Source organism: Meriones unguiculatus, chromosome 15 (genome assembly GCF_030254825.1).
Source record: "Meriones unguiculatus strain TT.TT164.6M chromosome 15, Bangor_MerUng_6.1, whole genome shotgun sequence".
Lineage (NCBI taxonomy): Eukaryota > Metazoa > Chordata > Mammalia > Rodentia > Muridae > Meriones > Meriones unguiculatus.
Window position 1 is genome coordinate 14,884,426 of NC_083362.1, and position 24,955 is coordinate 14,909,380.

At 48.5% G+C, this 24,955-nt stretch overlaps 1 protein-coding gene across 11 annotated transcripts in view; it reads left to right on the forward strand.

The window, feature by feature from the left end:
- The first annotated feature begins 1,771 nt into the window (after window positions 1–1,771).
- The window catches only part of Mtcl1 (microtubule crosslinking factor 1), a 111,703-nt gene continuing 88,519 nt past the window's right edge, over window positions 1,772–24,955 (forward strand). For 8 of the 11 annotated variants that reach the window (XM_060368227.1, XM_060368233.1, XM_060368229.1 and 5 more), the window contains exons 1-3: window positions 1,775–3,235; window positions 12,762–12,986; window positions 14,555–14,713. In XM_060368227.1, the coding sequence (XP_060224210.1) occupies window positions 2,207–3,235; window positions 12,762–12,986; window positions 14,555–14,713 (1,413 nt within the window). In that variant the 5' untranslated portion in view covers window positions 1,775–2,206. Of the gene's footprint in view, window positions 3,236–12,761; window positions 12,987–14,554; window positions 14,714–24,955 lie in introns of all 11 variants that reach the window. The other 3 variants (XM_021643173.2, XM_060368235.1, XM_060368232.1) reach the window with 3 other exon arrangements.

A 24,955-nucleotide genomic window follows, 5' to 3' on the forward strand; every position in this document is an offset into this window, starting at 1 on the left:
TGTCCTCTTAAGAGGAAAAGGAAGTTGGGTACCAGCCAGTAAGCTTTTGGAAGACTTACTGAAGCACTTTTGGGTAGACTTTTGCATGACTGTGTATGGTTTGAAGAGGTGACAAGCTGTGCTAAGAGTTCTGGACATAATCCTTCTGGGATGTGAGGGTGTGGGAGTTCTAGGTCATGGGCAGCGGACTGCCGTCACCCCGTTGAGGGTTTTGGAGCGCCCTCTAGTGGACATGTTTAGTCAAGCGTGACTGTCGGCTTCTATTCTCTTCCCTGGCCCACAACCTAACCAAGTAGTGAAGGATTCGGGTTACGGATTATATTTGGTGTGTCTCACTTTCAGAAGATTTCCAGAAAAGTGCTTTGTAAAGTCCAGGCCTGTAAGTGCAGTAGAGTGGGGAGGTTTCCCTCGGGTCTGAGCTCAAGCCCTAACAAGACTTCTGCCGGAAGCTTTCCTGATTTACACAAATAAACAACACCAAAACAAACCCCCAGTTTTTCCTGCAGCTTCGGACAGTTCAGACTAAGAAGGGTCATTCAGCTACTAAGATTACAGACTTTGGAGCACAATTTTCCTTTAACATTTCCACGCCTGTCCAGCCTTAGGTCTAAGCCCCGCTGCCCTAACACCGTGCTGCGAACTGATCTCTCCCCTGCAAGGTCAGTGTCCTTCAGGAAAACATAGGATTTCCCCGCTGGCACCTTCTCCTGTCTACCTTTGCTTCCCCTAACGCCAAGGCTAGATAGAGGACGGCTCGGGCTTGTCGTCAGGACATTTATTACCCAGCATCCAAAGCCTGGGACATTCACCACCCTTAGCATCTGTCAAAAGCACTTCAAAGTCGGCAGGGGCGTCCTGCTAGTTGTTCATTTAGTCCCGATACATCCAGATCCTGTTTTCTCTGATCCTACAGGTGAGGAAGGAATCCGAGATTCAGCTCAAGTGCCTTGCCCACGGAGCTGAACCCGTTCCCAGGTTCCTCGGTGCGCTAAGGCGAACGCACGCGGCCGAGACTCGGGCAGGCCTAGGTTTGAATCCCGGCTCCGCCACGAAGGTTCAGCCAGCCGGCTTCACCTCCTCGCACTCTGAAGACGGGGTTTCCAATTCGGGACTGTTACCGGAACGGTAAAGCGTGCAGCAGCATCAGTGCCTGGCTCAGGGCCGCCGCCGGCTCTATAAATGTGAGCTCCCTTTCAGACCCCAAGCTGGGAGAGCCGCTTCTCCTATTTCTACAGCGGCTCCGCCCTCTCGGAGCTGCCCAGGCCACTGGGGGTGCCAACTGTGGAGCGCCCTGCCGGCCTTGACGCTGCATCCGGTATCAGTGAGCCTTAAAGAAGCCCCGGGGAGAGCGGCGGCCGAACCGAGGACGGGTGGCGAGTCGGATAGAGGGGGCTGGGCCAAGCGCAGAGAAAGCTGGCACCCACTGCAGAGCACCTTCTGCGTCCCCAAGCGGCCGACGCTCGCCCTCTTCCCTCCCGTCACCCCCGGCTTCTTCCTTTCCTAGCCAGCTCTGGCTGGTAGCCCCAGTGCATCCAAAGGCAAAGAGCGGTCCTTGGCGGCGAGGGCGGGTGGGCACGCGGGCTCTGCGTCCCGGCCGAGCTCCGGCCCCGCCCTCCTGCCCGCCCCGCTTCCCCGCCGGGCCTGCTGGCAGGGGGCGTGGCGTGGCCTGCTGGCAGGAGGCGGGGCGTGGTCGACTGGCAGGGGGCGGGGCGGGGCCGGCTGGCAGGGGGCGGGGCGTGCGCGCCGGGCTCCGGGCGGAGGGGAACGCGCGTGCAGCTCCTCTCCGCCTGAGGCGCCGGGCAGAAGCCGCGGCCGCCGCTCCCTGCGGACCGGCAGTGGGCGGGGAGCGGAACGCGGGAGCCCGGCGCGAGCCGCCAGACAAGTGTTTTTTATTTTTATTTTTTTGTGCGAGGCCGCAGCGGCTGCACCCTAGAGCCCTGAACGCACCGTGCAGGGGGATGCGAGCGGCCGCGGCGGCTGTGTCAGGAGAACCGGAGCGCCGTTGACCCGAGCGAGCGAGGGAGGGGAGGAACTCCCCCGGGGTTGGCCGAGTGCGGGGGAGGGGACGGCGGGAGCGCGGGGCGCACGCCGGGCGGGGCAGGGGGTCAGTGATGACCGGGCGCGCGGGGAGGCTGCACGCCGCCGCCGCCGCCGCCCGGAGCATCTGCCGCCGGAGCTGCGGATCGCGGCCGCCGCCGCCCGGGCCATGGAGACGCTGAACGGTCCCGCGGGCGGCGGCGCCCCGGACGCCAAGCCGCAGCCAGCCGGCCAGCATCACCGCCACCACCACCTGCACCCGCTGGCCGAGAGGAGGCGGCTGCACCGCGCGCCCTCGCCCGCCAGACCCTTCCTCAAGGACCTGCACGCGCGGCCCGCCACGGCCGCCCCCTCCGCGGCCCGTGCCCCGACTCCCGCCGCTCCTCGCTCGCCCAGCCTCGCCGGGAAGGCGCCGCCGTCGCCCGGGCCCCCGGCCGCACCCGGCCGCCTCTCCCGACGCAGCGGCGCGGTCCCCGGCGCGAAGGACAAGCCGCCGCCGGGCGCCGGAGCCAGGACGGCGGGTGGCGCCAAGGCCGCCCCGGGGACCAGGAGGGCGGCGCGCGCGGGGCCGGCGGAGCCGCCGTCCCGGGTCGGGAGGTCGGCTGGGGCCGAGCCGCCGCCCGCGGTCGCGAAGGGCCGCAAAGCCAAGCGCGGCCCCGGGGCGCCCCCGGCTCGCGCCCTCGGGCCCCCGGCCCCCGCCGCTCGGGTCCCCGCCGTGACCCTCTCCGTGACCTCGGTGGCCGCCTCGCGGATCAGCCACACGGACAGCAGCTCAGATCTCTCCGACTGCGCCTCGGAACCCTTGTCTGATGAGCAGCGTCTGCTCCCCGCCGCCAGCAGTGACGCCGAGTCCGGCACCGGCTCCAGTGACCGGGAACCCCTGCGCGGGGCCCCCACGCCCAGCTCCGGACCCCGCGGCCCGCCGCCGGGCAGCCCCGAGCCCCCCGCCCTGCTCGCGGCGCCCCCTGTCGCCGGTGCCTGTCTCGGGGGCCGAAGCAGCCCGGGCAGGGGTCCCTCGGGGTCTCCCGGGCCCGGTTCTCAGGAGGATGTTGGGGGCCGGGCGCCACCGGAGCGGATGGTTCTCGGGACCGCCAAGGAGCCAGGCTTCGGCGAACAGCCCCGGCTCTTGGTGGTGGCCGAGGAGGAGGAGTTGCTGAGGGAGATAGAGGAGCTGCGCTCGGAGAACGACTACCTCAAGGTGAGCTTCCGCTGGGGGTGGCAGGTGTCTCGGAGGCGGAGACTGGGTCCTCCTGCTTCCCGGGGGTCCTGCGAGCTCATCTCCTAGGGCCTCGTTAACTCCTTGCCCCGTCTTCTTTGCACCTCCCTGCTACCCAAAGCCACTAGCTTCTGGTAACTAAACCCCAAACTTGGAGGAGGACCTTTAGGTTTGTTCTTTGGTTTTGTTTTGTTGCCTGGCTCTGCTGATGCCTTTTGGGTGGCTATAAATAGTTTTGAATACATCCATCCCTGCGCTGTCACCTGTTGAAGAGGCTTGTCCAGATGCCCAGCTGGGACCCTGCTTGTGTGTGATGTGATTTCCAGGTGTCAGACTTCCCTGCAGGTCCTCCTGCGAGTTCAGAAAGAGCCGGGGTCCCTTTCAGTCTTCTCCAAGCCCTTGGGGCGTAGCAGAAGGGGGGCTGGTCCTTAGTGATAAGCATAATTTAAATCCCAAAGAGGCGCCTTGAACTTTGTGGCCTGTGTTCAGGGACAGCAGCCTTTCTATGAGCAGCCCTTTGTCAATGGCTGAGAGTAGGTTTTCAAAGCCGGTGGTGTCAGGAAAGGACACAGCAGCTCTTTCGAAGGAACTGCATCCTCCCACACTCTGAGCGTTACCCAATGGGGCCTGCTAGCTATGGTCTTATCTTCTTAGCACTGGGATGGATAATCAGACTCCACGTTCTCTACAGGGCTGGCCTGCAGAGCAGAATATTTAGACAGTGTTAGGGGTGAGTTAAAGACAGTTGAGGTGATTTGATAAGAGAAAACAAAGGAGGGGACAGTGAAAGTGACCTAATTTGTTGTAATCCTCAGGTTACTAAATAACTCCAGGAATGTCAATCTGTTCACACATCTGTCAAGATCTTGTTGAATGTCCTCCACAGTGCCAGGGTGCCCCGTGCACCCTGGGTTATGTAATTTGAGCTGTTTGGTTAGCAGGTGGTGAACCTGCCTGAATGAGGCCCTGTCTTGGGACTGGAGTAGAGGAGGTTCAGGTTTTTAAGGATGGGTTGTCTGAGAAGCCAAGCCAGAATTAACACCTTGACTGTGGGTCCTCCGAACCCACGTCATTTATCAGAAGTTACTCTTGAGCCCAGTAGTTAGGTTATCTTCTGCGAAGCAAGGCAGACAGAAGTGAGGGGGGCCCTTTGGGAGACTTCCACAAATGCATGTGCTTTTTGTCCCTCGGTCTTATGTAATAGATAGCAGAGAGCATTTCAAAGGTGTGGACCTAAAGGCAGCTACGCTGGTGTGCGGCTCCCAGCAGGCATCACTCTGCAGATGTGTGGTGGTAGGAAAGGTCCGGCAGCATGAGACTGGCCGCCTTTGCAGCCCCAGCTGTAAGCTCAACCGGCGGACCACGGCCTACAGTAGTTCTGCTCGAATCAAGTCCAACTTGAGACTGCTAAGAGTGTGTGTCCCTGCACCCTTGCGGGTTTACCTTGCCTACGTACTTGATTGTAAACACATGATTAGCTCCCCAGTGAAATCCCCAGCTGTCTACTGGGACCTGGTATAGCCTCTCTCACATTTCATTGTCCCTTCATAACACAGGAACTGGATTTTGCCCACATCCTCCACACCCCTTCCTACTAGGTGTAGAACACAGGGCGCAAGTGTGCTGAAAGCAGGATCTGTGCTACAGCCCTCCACCTTTCAAACCTGCTGCCGTTACGTTTGTCACAACTCCAATTCCTCAGGCAGGATGTTAAGTATCAGACACTTAAGGTCTTCCTCAGGGTTATGCTACAAAAAAAAAAACAAAACAAAACAAAAAAAAAAACACCAGAAAAACAAGAGGGGGGTCTTCTTGCTCTTTGGCCCCTCCTAGCCTGCATGCCAGGCTACTCCCTGGTTGCTGTTCTGCGTGGTGTGTATCATTCACTGCCTCACAGCTCCTTTACTAGCTTTCCTAGAAAGGCCTCTGTTTCCTTCTCATAATGAGTATCTCTCACTGGCCTGCGTTTGAAGGGGCATAGAAATCCTGCCAGTAAGGTTTGACTTGCAAGAAGTATTCAGTTGTGCTTCCCAGCCATCTGTTTGCTGAGCCTTGGGGTTCCTCCTTCAGCCTTTCCCTGGTCCCTGGACCGCAGCAGAGAGAACTGGTTCAGAGGGTGTCTGAAGGCAAGCAGGAAGCCAGAGGAGTTGACTGTGTGTATGCCATGCATACGCTGGGGGTACTTCAGAAGCTTCTCTTGCACTAGTTCAACTTTCAAAAGAATAATAAGCCTAGTGGACTTGCCACAGGTCAGTGAGCCCACCCACTTACTTAGAAATTGGTTGGACTGTGTATCAGTGAACCCTGATGAAGTGTGGTTCTTTCTTTTTTGCAGATGGTTGATGCAATGTTCATGTTATAAACTTAATTTTGCCTTTTGCTTATTTATATTGCACTGGGGTACCTCTGCCCATCCCCTCAAGGTAGAGAAATGTGTGCTTGTTGCACAGAACTCCTGAGATGACTGACATACAGCATCTATCTGGACTAGTGTTCTCCAGTAAGGCATTTGGTGCAGAGTAAAATCTACACATTATTCCAGAGAGAGCACTGTTACCATTGCAGTGCAGAACTTTCACAGCTGACCCGAGCATCTGGAATAGGAAAATAAGGTTGACATTATTCTGGGAAGATGTCCCATTGGTAAAGCAATTCAGGGGGCATCTCTTGGACTAGTGTGCTTTCTGTCTTCTGCCGCATGGAGCGTGCAGAATCATCCTTGACCCTATCGCTGTTCTTTCATCAAAAAGCACTGGGTAATTACATGAAAAAAAAAAAAAAAAAAGAAGAATGCCTTAGTCCTGGAGGCTGGCTTCTGCATGAAAATACAAGCAGAAATGCACTTGGGGTGTCCTTTGACATTTGATGAACTCACAGATAATATTCAGAAATTAAGACAAGCATAGTTATCCAAGGCCTTTGGGTTTTTCTCGGACAAATCCAGGCAAGTTCCTTGATGGTGAGAACTCACTTCTACAACAAAACAAAACACTATCTTGGTTCCTCCCTGCCTGGAGTTCTGCTTGAGTGCTCTGGGACAATCAGACCAGCGGGGCTGCTCACTGCCAACATTAATTGCGCCCTCCGATTCCACGGGCTTCTCAGGAGGTTATCTCCGAGTTTTGAAGATGCTCTCAGCCGTCTTACTGTTCACCGTGTTGCGCTCATGGCATGGCCCTGGACAGCGGATACTCCGTCCTGATGTCCTGCATGGTGGCCAAGTTAGGCTAGGAAGGGCTGTTTCTTTCTGCTCTGCTTTCTTTCTCACTGTTATTTTCTTAGAATCGTTTTTTACTTAAAATGAGGGCAGATGACTGTCTTCTTGGGAGGATTGATTTCTTAAGAGAGACCATTGAGGTTTTAGGTTTTTGGGGATTGAAGCCCTGTCATGTGTGACTCTGCACTGGGGACCACCCCCAGCCCCTGAGGTTTAGGGGAGCTTTTTAGTTTCAGTCTGACATGGTTTGTTCCATTTGGCTGGCTGGAAGCCAGGTGCTCAGCATGGCCTCAGGGTGGGGTGGTTCCCGTGGGCAAGACCCATCATCATCTTAGCCCTTGGAGGGTCAACTCCTCCTTCCTTCCCCTCCACTCCCCTCCCATTCCCTTTTTTTTTTTTTTGTGGGGGGCTGTTAACATGGTTAGCATTCTTTATTCTTTCCCCACATTCTGCTTCCCATAGGCATTCTTTATTCAGCCGTGAAAGCATCAGTATGCTAATCTTAGGTGGCAAGACTTTGTGGTCCAGGACAGTAGCCACCCAGCTGCCGGCTGGACTGTCACTTGGTAAACAATAGTGGCAGTCCCTGAGCCTGCTCGGTTACAGCTGGTCCTCTGCACAAAACATTTCCATTGTCCCAAAGGAAATGGATTATTCCTATATGACAAAAGACAGCAGTTTCTGCTTTAAACTCCCCGAAGAGGAGACTATTGCAACAGTAACCAGAGGACTGTTTGTGTTTCCACAGGGTCTGTTTACAAGGAGTTACTAACGTAGAAATACTTACTGGTCTGAGTTTTTTAAGTTCACATACAAAGTGATGGGTGGATTTCATTATGGCATTTTCACACACATATGCTGTTCATCTTTGGTTTAGAGAGATGGAGATTTGAATATAATTGTTAGTACGACCTAGAGTTTTGGTTAATTTTATCAAGAAATCCTGGATTTGGTACAACTTATGGATAAATTGTTTTAGTCACCTGCATTCATGGCACTCATAATTTTTCATATTTGAGGTCTGTTAAATTTGATGTCTGTTATCATTCCTGTGTACGAAAGGACTTAGGTTCTATTTCCAGTACCCAAATCAGGCAGCTCACCATAGCTTTTTAAGGATTCTATGCCTCTGTCTGGAAGGTAACTGCACACATGTGGGTCACATGAACTCATGCAGGCACATGCACATAAATAAAGAATAATAGTAAATCTTTGTTTTGGCTTGGTTTTCTAGACAGGGGTTCTCTGTAGCTCTGGCTGTCTTGGAACTTGCTCTGTAGACCAGGCTGGCCTCGAACTTAGTGTCCCACCTGCTGCTGCCTCTCTGAGTGCTGGGATTAAAGGCTTGCACCACCACTGTCCAGCTGAGTAAATCTTAAAAAGAAAGTAATTTGTGCATGTGGAAGACATCAGAATTTTCTACGTTACTTACTATATCAAAATTATATTTGCCAACAACACTGCATGTTCTGCTTTGTTTGCTCTTCTTAAATATATATATTTTTGAAATGGCAGACACCTTTAAGGTTCTGGAACAAACTGTCTCCTGAAGTTTAGCATGTCCTCAGTAATGTAATGTAAGGTTGGTTTGAAAATCACAATCCACCATGACGCTAGTCCAAATAATAGTACTTTTTGTGTTTCAAGGCCCTGCTGCCATCATCCATGGTTAATAATTTGCCTTTGTGGTTAACTGACTTTCATTAGACCTGGAGATCACATTTTTTCAAGGCCATGAAGAGAGTTGAAACACCATCCTCAGTTTACCTTTGGAGCAGACCTGCTAGGGCAGGAAGACGTTTGAACGCTCAGGCTTCCAGTGTTTGAAACATCTTCACCGGCTGCTGCAGTGTTTTCCTGAGTAGTCGTCGCTCGCCTGGATGAGGATGTTTGCCATCCACTCTCAGGCTCTAACCGTGGGGCAACTTTTTTTTAGTTTTACATGGATCTTGGGCTTTTAAAAGCACAGTTGTAGGTTTGTTACTGTTCCGCCTGCCCTGCTTGTAACAGCTAATTTGTTGCATTTACTAGAAGCTTTGGTGTCTGGTAGCAGACAGCCATGTTTGCAGTCTGGCTTCCTTAGCTCTGAGACCCTGGGTAGGTTACAGGCCCTGGCCTCACTCTGGTTTCTATGTATCTAAAAATGGAGGTTTATTTTAGGGCTGGCAAGCAGAGTAACATGCATAATATAGGATACCTTCCATTTCAGAAATTTGTGTAAAATATGGGGTTATAGAAACAGTGATTGGAGTGAAGATAATTCTGGTCTTTTTCTAGTTTTCTTTTCGGTTCTACCAATAATGTTGCTGATTATTTGTGCCCAAAATAAAATTGTCTCTTTACTCGTGGCCTGTTCAGTGATTGGGAGGTGTCCACATCGAAACCACCACTTTCATGCTAAAGGGAATAAGAAGTAGTTTATTCCGGAGCCATTTTGAGTGATTGTGGTCTAGGAGCACAGATGGAGGTTATCCCAAATTCCATGTTCCAAGGTGAAAGCAGCTTTACAGGGCTTTTATAGTTTTACTGAACACTTAAGTCATATGTCAAGGCAACTTTAAATACATTGGTGGGTACGCCAGAGAGGCAGGTACAGTGAAATGGGGGAAGTTTTCTATAGGCCCGAGATGCTGAGCTCTTGGAGTGGTGGAAGCCAGTGTTCTGCTAAGTTAATAGCTTTTAGGAAGTTTTAATTTATTATTATGGGGTGTTAGTTTAGATACAGATTGGGGCAAGGAATGGCTGTTCCAGAAGGCTAGCGCTAGCCCAAGTTAAAGTAATTAGCTTCTGAAACTACAAAAATTCTAATCTCTCTGCAGGTCCGAAATCCAATCTGTCTATCAGTCTCTGCAGACAGACTCCTTCAAGCAGTTTTTTGTTCACAGCCAGACACCACTTCTTTTCAGGAATTTTTGCTCACAGAGGTGAAGGCGCATCTAAAACAGTTTTTAGCTGGAAATGGTTATTTACTCATCTCTCCAGCAGAGCCAGCAGTAGGGTAGGTGCGCTTCTCCTGACGTAATATGTGAAAACTAGGGAATGTATTTGTGTCCGAGAACTGTATCTTCCATCTTCTTATGGATACAGCTGTTTTAAAGACCAGAACGGGTGGTTCCAGCCATTAATGGCTTGTGTTTTTTTTGTTTTTGTTTGTTTCTTTGTTTTTGAGTATGGAACTCACTATGTAGACTGGAACTCACAGAGATCTACCTACCTCAGCCTCCTGAGTACTAGGATTAAGGGCATGCACCCTCACACTCAGCAGAATAGATATTTTCTTTTTCTTTCTGCTTTTGTTTCTCTGTGTAGCCTTGGCTGTCCCGGCCTTGCTTTGTAAACCAGGCTGGCCTCAAACTCACAGTGATCTGCCTGCCTCTGCCTCCCTGAGTGCTGGGATTATAGGCATGTGTGAGTGTTGTTATTTATATAAAAATGATACTATATACACAGCTGATCTTATATGAAAGTTTATTTAGGAGAAGAGAAGCATAAGAGAGTTTAACGGGCCTGAGTAAGCCATTAGGGCAGAGACCGAGAAAGGGAAGAGAGACTGAAACAGCAAGGGGAGGAGGAAGGGAAGGTGGAAGGGAGAGAGAAGTGGGGGAGGCAGGTCACTTTATCCTGCCCCCCGGCAGTGGCGACTAATGATGACATCACAGGTGCCTAAGCAATTTGGGAGGAGGCTAGTGCATCAAGATTTGTGAGGTTTTTATTTGACCATTAGAAAGTGGGTGAAGGTTGCTCTCCGTATGTGGGTACTTGTGTCTAGTGCTTGTTTGTGTTCAGGCAGGGATATATTTGTGCATGTGCCTGTAGATGCCAGAGGCTGACAATCCATTTTTACTTTATTATTCTTTGTCACATAGTCTTTTATTGAACTCGGAACTCACCAATTTGGTTAGCTTGGCTGGCCAGCGGAGCACAGGGATCCTGTGGATCAGGATCTTGGACGGTTAGGAGGAGGCTGCAAGCTGGGATTAGGGGGATGGGCTCCCACGTCTCTTTTCTCAGACTATCGTATGTAGCAGAGTTGGAGGGCAGTCTTCCTCCAAGGGGATCCCCGAGTCCTCACATGTTTTCTTTACTTAACCTTTATCCACGATAGTATCATTTTCAGGGTATTTCTTTCCCTTCAGGGTCTTGTCAAGCTGGGGTTCCGATGTTGGGAATTTTTTTTCTTTATTGTAATTAAATCCCCAGCTTTAAGAACAAATCAGGATTACGGAGGGTGGTAAGAGCCCCAAGAACGCTGGGACAAACTGAATAGCGGGGCAAAGAGGGCTATTTAGGGTGTCCAAGGGTGGGTGAGTGAGCATGTCTTACTTTTCTTGAGCCCCAATATTAGTTGAACAAAATAAATAGGAGTAACTGAGTGCTTCTTGTTCTGTAGGCATTTGAATCGCCAGTTATTGAGCAGACTAGGAAAATTTCTAGAGTGCTCTCCTCAATGTTCTTTCTAAATAGCTCTTTCTCGAGATAATTCGTGATACTTCATTAGGATATGTATATTCTATATTCTGCAGCTGCGTTTACTGGTTTGTGGGGTGGTTTCTTAACTAGACTGCAAGATTGGGGCAAAACAATGTTGCAATTAAGTTTGAGTTCCATTGTCTTGCTGATTTGGTCTTTTCTATGTGTTGATGATGTTCCTCTATATTCATTCCACAAATATTTTTAAGAGGCCCCTGTGTACCTTTTGCTACTCTGGGTACAAAGAAGGGCCAGCTGACAAGGTTTCGGGTTTTTAAAGTTTAAGGGTAGGTTGAAAAACATACCAGAAAATATACAAATAACACTAAATGGTGATAGAAGATAGGGGAAGTGTGTGTGTGTGTGTGTGTGTGTCAGAGAGAGACAGAGACAGACACACAACCCGGGGCTGGTCAGGGAGTCCTCACCTGTACTTTACACTCTGTGGGAGGGAAGAAGTAAAACAGGTGGGCCTACAGGCTGGGAGGAGCCCGAGGACGGGTGGGAAGGGCTGTTGGGAAGGACTTTGAGAAAGAAGGTCGTAAGGGTCTTGGTAGTGGGTGGAGGCGTCTAATTTGCATTCTGAAGGGTAACTGCAGGTGGAGATAGACTAAGGAAGGATTTGGAGGCCTGCCGGGAAGCCGAGAGCCCTTGAAGGATTTGTTTATTACTTGGGATTAAGGCCGAAACCTGAATTGGAATTGGGATTTGGGATCCTGGGAGGAGAATCACCCACTGAGATGATAATGATGCTTCCTAGAGTTGGGCTCTAGGGTGGGAGGGAAGCTGGGAGCCAGGGCGAGGCCTCAGTTAAGGACAGGGCTTTAGCAGCAATTCTAGAATCAAGCACTCCTCATTCCTTAGTTCCTTGGACTGAGGCTGATTTTATAGGCAGCGAAAGCCTGAAGAAAGCAGTAACAAAGAACAAAGAACCGACTACTTGGGTGTTTCGAAGTTGCTGTCCCTGAGAGACAGGACCAAGGAGAGAGAACCATAGAAAAACAGCAGATTAGATATCAGGTTACCTCAGGTTACTCTCCTCCCAGGAAAGATTAAAGCTGAGGTGGGGCCTGGGAGTTTGTTTCAACAGCATTGAAACTGGCCTGTTGAGACCTTTGGCTATCAGCTCTCCCTGATTTTTCAGAAGGCCACATAACAACACAGTTTTGTTTGGTGGCATGGAAAACTTAGTATGATTTCATTTTGGTATTCAGGCTGATCAGTGTTGGGGCCTACGGCTAGAGCTGAGTGTGGAACAGTGGGCTCTATAATTTTACATAATGCTTTCTCATTGAGAGAAAGCTCATCTTTATTGTAAAGAAGGGAGGTATGGGAAATGCGGGATAGGAGACAGGGTGACAAACTCTGTATTTGAAATAATGGGAAATGTTTCTAATTAGAAACAGTTTAGCGCTAACATTTGTATCATGGATTCGAATTTTAGAGATGCTTGCAGGCAGGCTGTAATTCCAGGACAATCAACAGTTATTACCCTACTAAAGTTTATGTCCAGTGAAGAGAAAGGTCTGTCGGGTTCATCTTAGTACTGAAATTGTGCCTTTGGCTTGAGTTTGAAGGCTTAATTGTTTCCTTTCTCGATATGTAAGGAAATAGAAGCTGTGAGGAGCCATGGTAACTGCTTCAGCTCAGGAGATTTAAACACTTGGTGACATTGTCATGTCATGTGACAATTTCCAGCAGTCCCTTGCTGTTTAATCCTGTGTGACCACGGGCTGACGGGCACACCTAGACCTTTGACATTTAGTGTCCTGGCTGGAGTTGGGTAGGGGTCTGGCTCACCTGAGGTGTCTGGATTCCTAGGACGAGCTGGATGAACTCCGTGCAGAGATGGAAGAGATGAGAGACAGCTATCTAGAAGAGGATGGCTACCAGCTGCAGGAGCTGCGGAGAGAGCTGGACCGAGCTAACAAGAACTGCAGAATCCTGCAGTACCGACTCAGGAAGGCTGAGCAGAAAAGCCTGAAGGTGGCGGAAACAGGACAGGTGGATGGGGAACTCATCAGAAGCCTGGAGCAGGACTTGAAGGTGAGTGAGGTCACCCAGCATCCCATGCCTAGGAGTCTGAGACGGTAACTCCAGACACCCACCCAATACGTTTACTTACCACTCTTGCAGAGGACCTGGATTCGATTCCCAGCATTCACATGGTGGCTTAGAATCCACCTGTAACTCCATGTCCATAATATACGATGCCCTCTTCTGGTCTCAGTGGGCACCAGAAATGAACATGGTGTACACATATACATGTAGGCAACATACCTCTACACATAAAATAAAAATTAATAGATCTCAAAGAGCGCAAGAAAGAATGAGAATCACCGGTGGAAGGGACTGAGAGGAGATCCTCTCTGCCCTTTGCTCACGCTGTGGAGTGCAGAGCTGCCATGACCTCATTGTCCAGTCATTTATCTAGATGTGGGTTACACAGAATGTCCCCCAGGCTGTGAGAGTGCGAGATCTCATCTGGCTTTCCGTGCAGCAGGGATAAGCTTTGCAGTTCTCCCAGTTGTCAGCCACTGACAAAATTCATTCAGCGTAAGGAGGGTGATCTGTAGTTCTCTTACAGTCTTTTCCCATTCACTCTTAGACAGTAAAGGAGCTTTGGGGTGGAGGGAGGCTCAGCAGTTAAGAGCACCGGCTGCTCTTGCAGAAGACCTGGGTTCCATGCCAGTACCCACATGGTGGTTCACAACCATCCACAGCTTCAGTTCTAGGGCATCTGGCACTATCTCCTGGCCTCCATGAGCACTACATGTAAAACACGCAGGCAAAACACTCATACACATACAAATAAAAGAAATAAAGTTTAAAAGAGAAAGTAAAAGCGTTTAATTGCCTTAAACATTGCAGTATTTTAACCATACTGGAGCCACAGAAGACATCTTTAATAACTTGATTATGGACTGTTTACTCCATACAAAATTTTTATTTATTTTTTTTATTGATTCTAGGTTTAATATTGATTTGTTTGATGGGAAGCATGTGAGAGCAAGGAGAATTAGCATTCTGATGATGCTGCATGAGGAAACAGCCCTATCCATGCTTTGTCATCATGAAAGCCATGTTCTCCTTCCTAATGTAGTTTCAGGTTTAAATTATTCATTGAGTATCCGTGCTGCGAATTTCTTTTTCTGTTTTTTCTTCTTCTCAGCTTTATACAAAAGAGACACCTCTGAGAAGAGGGACTCTCAGTTGAGAAAATGCTTCCCTAAGATGGGCCTGTAGGCAAGTCAGTAGGACATTTGACTGATGATTGATGTGGGCGAGCCCAGCCCGTTGTGGGCAGTGCCATCTGGGAGCGCGTGGTCCTGGGTGGTATAAGAAAGCAGGCTGGCAACCCATGGGGAGCAAGTCCACGAGCAGCACCCCTCCTTTTCCTTTCCTCCCCAGGTTGCTTTTGGTCATGATGCTTTACCACAGCAACAGAGACCCTAGCTAAGACTGTATTCTTTATTCAAAGTGCTCGGGCCTGAAAGTGGCTCAGGTTCTGCAGCACTTCAGACGTTGGATTCTTGGACTCTGAGGCTGACTGACATTCCCTTAGTGTTCCCCAGATGTCATACCCTGATACGATCCCCGTGTGCCCACCGCAGGTCGCCAAAGACGTGTCTGTGAGATTGCACCACGAACTGGAGACCGTGGAGGAGAAGCGCGCCAAGGCTGAAGATGACAACGACACACTCCGGCAGCAGATGATCGAGGTGGAGATATCCAGACAGGCACTTCAGAACGAGCTGGAGAGACTGAGAGAGGTAACGCGGAGATGCGGGCGCCGCTACCAACTAGGGGCTCCTCACACCGCACACCTTTTGTTTATTTGGAAGGCAAATAAACAAAAACAAGTCACATAAACACGCAGAGGAGAAGAGGCTCATGGAGCAAAGGCTGTAGATGGTTTGCAAAGCCTGAACTGTTCGCTCACTGGCCTTTTACGAAAAAGGCTTTGGAACTCTAGTCTAAATTCATTTCTTATCATTTGCATTCAAATGAGTAGGCCATCAATCCCTTCAGTATGCCCAAGTGCAGTGTATTATTGCTAGAATACAGAATTGAAGAGTAGCTCTCCCCACCCCCACCCCAATCTTTCCTTCTAATGAACTGGGGGTGTATTTTGTTTGTTGATAAAAATCACATAAACACCTGGGTGTGATGGCTCATGCCTTTTATAGCCCCAGCACTTGGGAGGCTGAGGCAGGAAGATCTCTGAGTTCAAGGCCAGCTGGGTCTACGTAGCCAGCCCCTAGCCACCCAAGGCTACAGAGTTAGACCTTGTCTGAAAACAACAGCAAAAAAGGCCCTCTGAAAATAGATATGTCACACACACACACACACACACACACACACACACACACCCCTATATATCATTCAGCCAGCATGAGTCAAACATAGATATCTATATAAAGATATTTTCCAAAGTTACAGAGTGATTATTCTAGCAAAGTAGTCTAGAAAAAGCGAAAACCATTTCATTTGCATATGCCAATGTGGAGTCCTGGCTTGACTTCCTTTTCGACTTTGTTATAACATTGAAGCTGAGTGTTTTCTTGGAAAACACCCTGTATCCCGATGATGTGAGAAGGCACCAGGGAAGGCTGGTTCAAGCTGGCATGTGACCTGCCAGATAGCCTCATGGAGTACCCCATGCCTTCTGGGTACATTTCTTGTTTCGTTCGGTCACCCCGGCCACATGTGGAGCGCCGCACTTCGTTCAGGGCTGCAGGCGTGAATATGCACCGCAGTCCATCAGGGTGCCCAAGGTTTGTGTAGCAGAACACAGATCGCTTCAAAGCGGAGATGCTGCCACCTTAGCTCATGGCCGTGCTGGCTGTGGAAGTGCTGTTTCTTATCTCTCCCTATGTTCCTCTGTAATGTGAGCTCCACTGAACAGGGGCAGGGGTTTGTCTGTCCAGTTCACTGTGGGATCCGTGTGCCTGCACGGATGCCTGACACATGCTGAGTGAGGAGCCAACACAGAGATGATGGTGCCGCGCCGTGGCAATCACAGCTTGCTGGGCCTAGGGATGCAGATGCTGTAAGGCTTCACTGTCCAGGAGGCCAGCTGTGAAAGCACGTTCATCTTAGAGCACGCCCCTTACCTGCTGCCTGGATTCATCCCCAGGCGTGAGTCTAGTGATCAGTCTTCTGCCTCATTCACTGCCTCTGGTACCTTTTACTGTCTGCTTTTCCTTTGGTCTAAGTTCTCCAAAACTGCTCTGTTCTACAGGTCCAGCCCTATCAGTGTGTATAGAAAATAATTCAGGAGTATATTTTATAAAATTGACCTCAGTGGATGTGTTGGTGTTAATATTTAGCTATACATATTTTAGTTGCATACATGCACATAACACATGTACACATGCATGCATACATAGTGATACCAGGACATTCCAGGAGCCCCACCGAAATTGTAGTCCATAGATGCTCAAGTCTCTTAAATAAAATGGTATAGTATTTTGATAGAACTTGAGCACATCTGCATACTTTAAATCACTTTTACACTACTCATAATGTCTAATAAAATATACACACTATATAAATAGTTGTTATGTTATTTAGGGATTAATTATAAAAATCTAGTCTATGTACTAAGATTTACAGCAGTTTGTGTGTGTGTGTGTGTGTGTGTATGTATGTATGTAAGTAAGTGAAATGCTTTATACCTCTGGTTGGTGGAATCTGCCAGTTTGTGGGTCACATGGATACAGAAGACAGGCTACATATTTTAAGCAAGGGAAGAGCCTGCATATGTTCAAATGGATTTGTGTTAAGACTTGGGATCCCTTGGGAGGAAGAAATGATTACTATTGCTTTTGACATTAAAAGAAAGGCTGGGGGAAACGGGTCATCTTGGAGCCCGGTGCTAGCTCAGGTGTGAAGAGTGAGGGGTGAAGCGGAGGGATCAGCCCCTCCCTTTGAATAAAATTGTCTCCCTCAGAGTTGCAGTCAGTCTGGTGGGATGGTATTTTTATACCAAACTGTTAAGGGATTGTATAACATACAGGAGTCTCCAGAGAGTTAGACACTGGCGGAGACGGCTGGACTCAGAGAGAGAGATGGAGCCAGGGCATGTAGGGTCCCACGGTGGTTGAAGAGAGATCACTGGGAAATGCCAACTGTTGTTACTGTAGATGGATTACTTTCACAAAAGCTAAGAAATGCACAGTTGAGTTTGCCTCTGGTAAGTTGGTCCTTTGTTGTTTACCTCTGACATTTTGTAAATGGATGCACAGTGACCTGAAAATGCAAGGGCGTTTCCTGCTCCTCTGAATAACAGAGTCCTGAGTGGAGCCACCTGGCCTCAGAGGACCCGAGCAGCCCTGCTGTGCAGTCCTTGAGAAAAGCTCCATGTTGTTTTTCATAGTTCAGGGCCCTGGTAGACACCACCACACCGTTCCCACACTATAAGCGTCCTTCTGCCTCCTAGCATCCTGCAGTTTCCGGGGCTTTTGGTGGCACAGGCTCCACCCCTCATCTCCATCTTCGGTGATTTGCCACCAGCTTTGGACACTGTTTTGCCTTTTCACTGATAATTGGTTTTGCAAAATCTTTGTAATTAGGTGAATTTCCAGTAGTTATGGGAAAGCAGGGCCGGCTGTCTAAGGGTTTGGAATTGCCTTGGGTGTGTTTGGGAACCAGATAGAGGTGGTGATTGTAAACCACACGTGAACTTAGCAAATGCTCTTGGTTTATACACTTGAAATGGTTGGTTTTATGCTGTGTCAAGATGGCTTTCTTTCTTCTATCATGCCTTACCACTATTTTGGCTAAGGATGTGGGTTGACTGTGCACATTGACCTATGCACAGTTTCCAGTCTTTCTCTCCCTTACACGCCAGAGTTCTGACCGTATCCCTTCAGCCTTAAACTTGCCTGGGCTCTCAGTTGTTTGAGCTTTTAGGGTGAGACAGGGGACTAGTACTACCTGGCCTTCACCCTTTCTCTCCCTGTCCTCCTTCTCCACCTCCCACCCCCCATGCAGGCTCCAGATCGGGAAAGGGTTGTCAAAAGAGCGATAAAGGTTTTTCCCCTGTGGTCCTCTTTAAATGAAAACAGGTGTGTCCTGGGAAACTCTTTCTCCATTGAAAGAGGGCTGACTTACCTGGCCTGGTCTGCTGGTTGCTTTCTGGGCTTGCTTGCTCATGGGCCCAGCGTCCAGGAGCCCAGACCCTTTGAACTGCTGTTCAGGCAGTTGCTCTCCCGAAGTCCCCAGGGAGTTGTTTCTTCTCAACCCTGCACCGCGTCACAGAAAGCAAAAGTGGACAAATGTAGCTTAGCTTCCACTTTTCAGTGATGGTTACCCTTATGTTTCTTTTCATTCTACAGTAACCCCTCCCCCAACTTGTTGAATACGGTTATATTCTAGAGAAAAATAATAACTAGCCAAATTGGTTGGCAATTACAAAGGACATGGATGTGTCATCCCTGTGAAAGAGTCCTGTGGAAAAGAATGTTAAAAGACAAATAGAAAGTCAGATCCCATAGGTTGGTACTTGCGATTTTGAGATTTGGGATGGTTTCCATTTCATAAAATAGAATGAGACCTCCCAGTGGACCGGTGGCTGAGCAGTGGGTTTGTGGAACGGGAACAGGGAAAGCCACAGGGCTTCCTCAGGCAGCTTTCCCAACCTGGGTGTGATGTCAGTGCTGGGTTTGTGCTTAGTAAATGGGAGGTTGGATCTTTCATGCCTGGGTGGAGATTTCCGTGTAATTCTGTGAGAGTGAAGTTTTAAAATTTCAGGCAACCTGTGGCAGGGAGAATGTTCTGTACAGTCCCTCTGCACAGACGTAAAGGTTTGATGAAATCACGTTTCTCTTTCTATGCAGCCTACTGTATTTTCAATCCTGTCCTGTTTGTTTGTAATTGATTTATTTATAGCCCGTTTGTGTATTGCTGCAGTTTGTAGAAGTGTATTCTATTTATGTGTTGTTTGAGCTTTTTGAACACTTTATAATCGGGTCTTACTGTAATTATAAATCAGGCCATGTCAAACCTTTGCTTTATGTATTTTGAAGCCATATATTTAAAATGCAAATGGATTGCCAGGCAGTGGTGGCACTTGCCTCCCAGCACTTGGGAGGCAGAGGCAGGCAGGTCTCTAAGGTCAAGGTCAGCCTGGTCTACAGTCAGGGCTACACAGAGAAGAAACTTGTCTTCAAGAGCAAATAAATCAATCAATAAATCAATCAATAAATAAAAATTGATTGAGGACTTTCATGACAAATTATCCTCGTCATTTGGCAATGACGTCTTTGTTCTAATTTACTGGCTCTTGGTATAAAGTTTCAACTTTTCTCGTTTCTCATCTCTAGTAAATATTTTATTGGCATTTGCCTGGGATAGTTGTTTTTGGCTTTTTTCAGTTTCTGATTTCCTATGATTATGTTTTAGGTTATTTCTATGAACCAGAATATAGCTATATTTTTGAAAAGTGCTATTGAACCAATGTCATTGTGGCTATTAATAGATGTGTCAATTTATTTCAGTCATATTTTATGATCTTTGTTTTCCATGCATTTTGATTTTTTCTTTTTTTAAATGTTGCCTTTTCTTTGAATTTTTATTTTTAAAGTTAATTCTTTAAATGTTTATTTAATTGCAGGCGGGCAGGGTGCCATGGTGCGATGGTGCACACATGGAAGTCAGAGCGCAACTTGCAAGCGCTGTTCTAGTCTTCTATACGTGGGTCTCGAGGATGAAACTCTGGCCCTCTGGCTTGGCAGCATTGGCCTTTACCCCCTGAGCCAGCTCACGGAACCCTTGTTAATTCTCATGTTTTCTCTCTCAGCCGGGACACAACACATTGTTTCTGCTGTTATCTGACTCAGATATTTCACATGCATGCTTGAGTTGAGGTTTAAATTTATTATGCCTGCTTCTTTCTTGAGTAAAACAACCCATCTCTTAAAAGAGCGGCGGTGCACGCCTGTAATCCCAGCATTCAGAGAGGGAGAGGCAGTTGGATCTCTGTGAGTTCGAGGCCAGCCTGGTCTATGAAGCGAGTCCAGGACAGCCAAGCTACACAGAGAAACCCTATCTCAAAAAACAAACCAAAGTGTGCCTCCATTCTGGGCTTTTGTTTTTCTTTTTTTAAACGTAGATGATAATACCAGAACTTGGGTCCTCATGCTTGCACAGCAATCACTCAGCCTACTGAACCATCTTCAAGGTCCCATCACTGTTCTTACCTCTGTTTCTTTCTCCTTCTGTTTCCTTCACACTGACTTGTTACTGTAGCTGTTAGGCATTCTGATTCGTAAATGAGGTCTGAAAATGTTTTTGCTGTTAGTTGAAAGATGTTGAATTAGGTGCAGTGGGAGTCTGTGTCCACGCCCCCTTTTTCAGTGCTAAGACTGTCTGGTTTGAACCTGTGCATGCTGTCACAGTCTCTGTGAGCTCATGTGTACATAAGTTTTGTCATGTCTGGAATACTATCTTTCCTTGGAGTCATCTACCATCTCTGGCTCCTACAATCCTTCTACTTCTGAATAGATCCCTGAGCTCTGAGGTGAGGGGTTTGATGGAGGCATCCCATTTAGAACTGAGGGCTCCGAAGTCTCTCTCACTGTCTATACATTGTCTATACTTGTGGATTTCTGTGTTTATTCCTGACTATTGCAGAAAGACTTCTGAGGGCTGAATGATGCTCTGCTTGCTCTATGGGTATAGCAGTATGGCATTAGGATAGTCATTTTACTACTGTGTTTCTTTAGCAGAATAATAGGATTAGGTTTTTCTCTAGGCCTCTTAAGCTCACGACGAATCTCACCTCAGGTTCTTGGCCACTTCAGTAGTATCATCTCTTATATCCAATCCCACAGTGCTTGGCTACTCCTGTAACATTTGTGCCACTACTACACCAGTATTTCTTGCAGGCACATTACTGTTGTAGTCTCAGGGGGGATCTATGGCTGTGTGATACTGAGGGTTCCTTTTTCCCTCTGATAGTGTGAAAAGTACCTTCCAGTACCATGAATTCTAGTTAGCAGTGGCGGAGCGCCTAGGTGGGCACCAACTTGGCTTCTCTGCATTTGATAATATAAGTAAGTAGCCTCAGCAATAGCATGCTGCCATCAGACTAGAGAGCAACAAACAGCCTGCTATTAGTCAGAGATAGAGCTCCATTTCTGGCCCGTTGTTAGAAGGGCATTCGTGAATCCGGCCATCCAAGCTGGACTTGGAGAGATTTTTCCCTTTCAGGCTCCTGAGGGGGACCCCATTCTCCTCCCGAGAGATTTTCAGCTCTCCCCCAGCACACATGCCCCTGTCTCTGAGGGCCTGGAGAGTCTGCCGTTGCCACGCTTGCCCTGAACACACATCCTTGTGCCGGCTGCTCTAGTTGTCAGTCCGTTACTCTTTTCTGACACTGGAGAAGCCTTGTCTTTTCCCCCAAGTTCAGCTAAATAGAAATTTTTGTTCGTTGTGTTTTATCGAACGTTTTGGTTATGTGTTGGTTTGCAGAGTCCCGGTAGCTCCACACTGGTGCCTAAACCGGATGTGGCTGTGGGTTTCAGTGGACATTCTCCCAGTAGCAGCTTTGGAGCTTTGAGCGGTGTTCCTGAAGTTCTACTCACCACTTGGCTCTGGGTCTGTATGCCACGCCCCTCCCTCCCCTGCCACGCCCAGTCCCCAATGCTCTCGGGGCCGTTCTCCCACTTTCTCCCACTTCTTCTGTGCCAGAGCTTCTGCTGCCTGTCTGCTCCTAGTCTTCTACGCTAGGACTTTGTTTATGCGCCATTATCTTCAAACTCTCAGGGAGTCTGCAGGTGTGGGTGCATAAAATAACAAATAGCTATTGTCCTTCTACCACATTGTGGTAAAATATCATCGCTGCTATTTCCAGAGTTTGTGGCTCCCCTCGTACGCAGAGATTTGCCTGGCGGAGGTGCAGGCAGAGTCTTACCCTGAGCCTCTCCTTAGGACACTGGCTATGTTTTGGGTCAGAGCACTGTCCCCAGCTCAAAAGCTAGTAAATCCCAAGGCAGACTCTCTGCACTCGCTCAGGACGACTGTGAAGGAGTAAAGCAGTCCCTGCTTTCTTTTCCCTAGTCATGGTATGCCTTCATGCACGACTGTGTGCGGCAGTGGGTGGTGGGGAAACTCCAGCCAGGAAATAGGAAAGGGAAGAAGTCTGCTGACTTGAGTGATAGACCAGTTGTGTATCCTGTTAAGTTAATAATGGAGTAAAGTGGGATGGAGAGAGGAAGAGGAATTAATGGAGTCTGCTTAAGCCTGTTCCCTAACACTGGAACTTGATGAGAGTTGGCCTGTGGTGTGTGTCTGTCTATCTATCTCCCTCCTTCTCTCTCTCTTTCTGTGTAGGTCTGTGTGGGTGTTCAGTGTCTGGGGCTTGCAGGGAAACCACGTTCTTTCCCGCCGCTCCTATGAGCCTTTTCTTTTATCCAGACAACAGGTCAGGTGTTCTCAGTTGGGAAATGCAGAGTTCAGAGACTCACCGAGAATTTTAGCAGTCACCAGCCGCAGAAAGACAACGGCATAAATATTTTGGAATGCTTACGCCGAAGCTGGTCAGCTGGGAGGGTGTGTGCCCTCAGTTCAGGAGCTGTAAAGACACTAGTGGTGTGCTGCTGTAGAGGGTGAGAGTGGATCTCAGGCCATTGGGCATTGGTTCTTCTCTGAAGCAAGACAGACTTGTATCAAGGTCTCTGAGGCCAGGCACTGTTCTGCGATAGCCCCCACTGGCCTCCTGGGGCACCTCAGCTGGGCCCTGTGCTCTGTGCAAGGCGGGTTCTTTGCTTTTTGCACAGAGATTCAGGAGGAAAGGTGACTGGCTTGCCCAAGTATTTGGAATGTTCTGGATTCTTAGGTTATGTTAGTTCATTGAGTTTGGTTGTTAAAGGAAGATTTTTACTGACACTTTGTTTGGCCTTTGTTACGGTAAAGAGAACATGGAGGTGAGGAGTATGGGAAGGGCAAAGGTGAGCACAGCTTCTGTGTGTGTCTCATCCATGTGCAAGGCCAGATCTGTGTCATGACCTAAAGAATGGTTGTCTACTTTCTGCAACTCTGGGGGAAAAATACTTGAGATAATTGACTTACAAGAAAAAAGATTTACCTTGATTCTTAGATGTAGAGATTTCAATCCATGGTCCTTGAGGCCTGTGTTGAAGTGAAAATTGAAGAGGAGTGTGGGCTGGAACAAAGTTGTTTATCATGGTAGCTGAGAAGAAGAAACAGAAGCACAGACCAACACTCTGAGGTCCTCCTAGATACACAAGGGTATATCCTAGTGACTTCCCACCTCCTGCCTTTGCCAGGAGCACCACAGCTCCAAATCAGATCATCAGCACGGTGGCTTCTGTGGGACTTTGACAGCGCCAGGTCTGTCCACATCCAAGCCTGAAGGGTTCCTAGGACTGGGGCCTACCCTCTCTGGGCAAAGCAAGGAAGCTGGGGTCTAGGTGCTCTGAACGGTCTCCAGTCATGCTGCCCCAAAGGGAAAGGAGGTACTCCCTGGATTCAAACCTTCTCCTGCTCCCCCACAGCTCCCCTGAGCGTCTTCATTGTAGCTGGAGGAGCTTGATCACTAGGGCCAGAACTCTGGGCAAGGGCAGGGTATGTGATAGCCAGCTCCAGTCTGTGCCTTCCTTTGACCCATGGATGCTTTTCTATGCAATTAGCTTCTGTTTGTACAAGTACTTAATACGCTGCCTCACCTAACGAGAGCATTACAGGAGGAGGAAAGAGGGAAGGTTTTCCCTTCCGCAGGAGTGAGTACAAGCCCCTTATCCACCTCAGCTCCTTGCTCTACCAGTCACGCCTCATGCCTTCCATCCAGGGCCTTGGTTTGTGCCTTCTGTTCCTGATGCCCCTCTACCAGCAGTCTTTGCACCTTCTCTAAGATTCTCTTGGCAACACCAGCTCCTCACAGAAGCTTTCTGTAACATCCCAGACTCTGAACAGGCGTTTCTATATGATTAGACCACTATCTGATTATTATGGAAAGCCCGAGGAATAAAGCTGTGGAAGGAGAAAGTGCTCAGAGAGAGACAGCTAACTGGGTGAAACTGGAAATGTATAGTGTAGTTCTGTAGGGTAGGAATTAGATACAGTATCTTTGCACAAATCATCCCATGGTTTATTGTCATTCAAGAAGTGTTCCCTTTGCTTTGCATTCACAATATAGTGAAGTAGAATAAGGGATGTCGGGGTCACTGGAAGGACAGGGTACATTAGCATCGTGGTGAGGGAGTTCCAAAAATATCAAGGTCTTATTGCTCTATAAGGATGTGGCAGAGCTTTGGAAAGTACAGTAGCTAGTCCTACCTTATCTGTGGCTTCACTAGCCAACATTTCCATTATTTATTGTAGCCAACTGTGACAAAACACATAAAATGGAAACTCCAGAAATAGATGATGCAGGTATTTTTATTGCAGTGTGTTGTCTCTTGTTATTTTGTTAATCTCTTCCTGTGACTAATTTGTAAAAGCAAACTGTCACAGCTGCGATATAGTCACATAGAATCAGAAAGGAATTTCCGAGTGATCCATCCTTAGCCTGTGCATATATGTAGATAGATAGATTGGGTGTCTTTTCACTAACTGAAATGATGATGGTATTGTTAGGTGCTACAACATCACTTTATGTATATCGAAAATGCAGTTATCTATGGGCCACGTGTGCACAGTTGTGTTTGTTTTCTCCATACACTCTTTCCTAGCACAGCTTCAATCCCCTAAAACCTTTGGAATCTCCAAAGGAATAAGAGTGTGTGCTTATGAGAGGGCAGATGGTTAGTGTCCTCTGTACTGTCTTAGAATAGTTGGCCAAGGAGACTGTAGGCTTTATCCTCCATCTTTGGGGAACAGAGGGAAGGAGTGAGCCATTCAAAGGGGTGTTAATCTGGCTAGGGTTGTGTCATGTGGAAAGCTTGACTATTGTGCCGGCTAGTCTTAGGTCAGTGTGACACAAACTAGAGTTACCCGAAAGGAGGGACCCTCAATTGAGAAAATGCCTCTGTAAGATCTGTATGTAG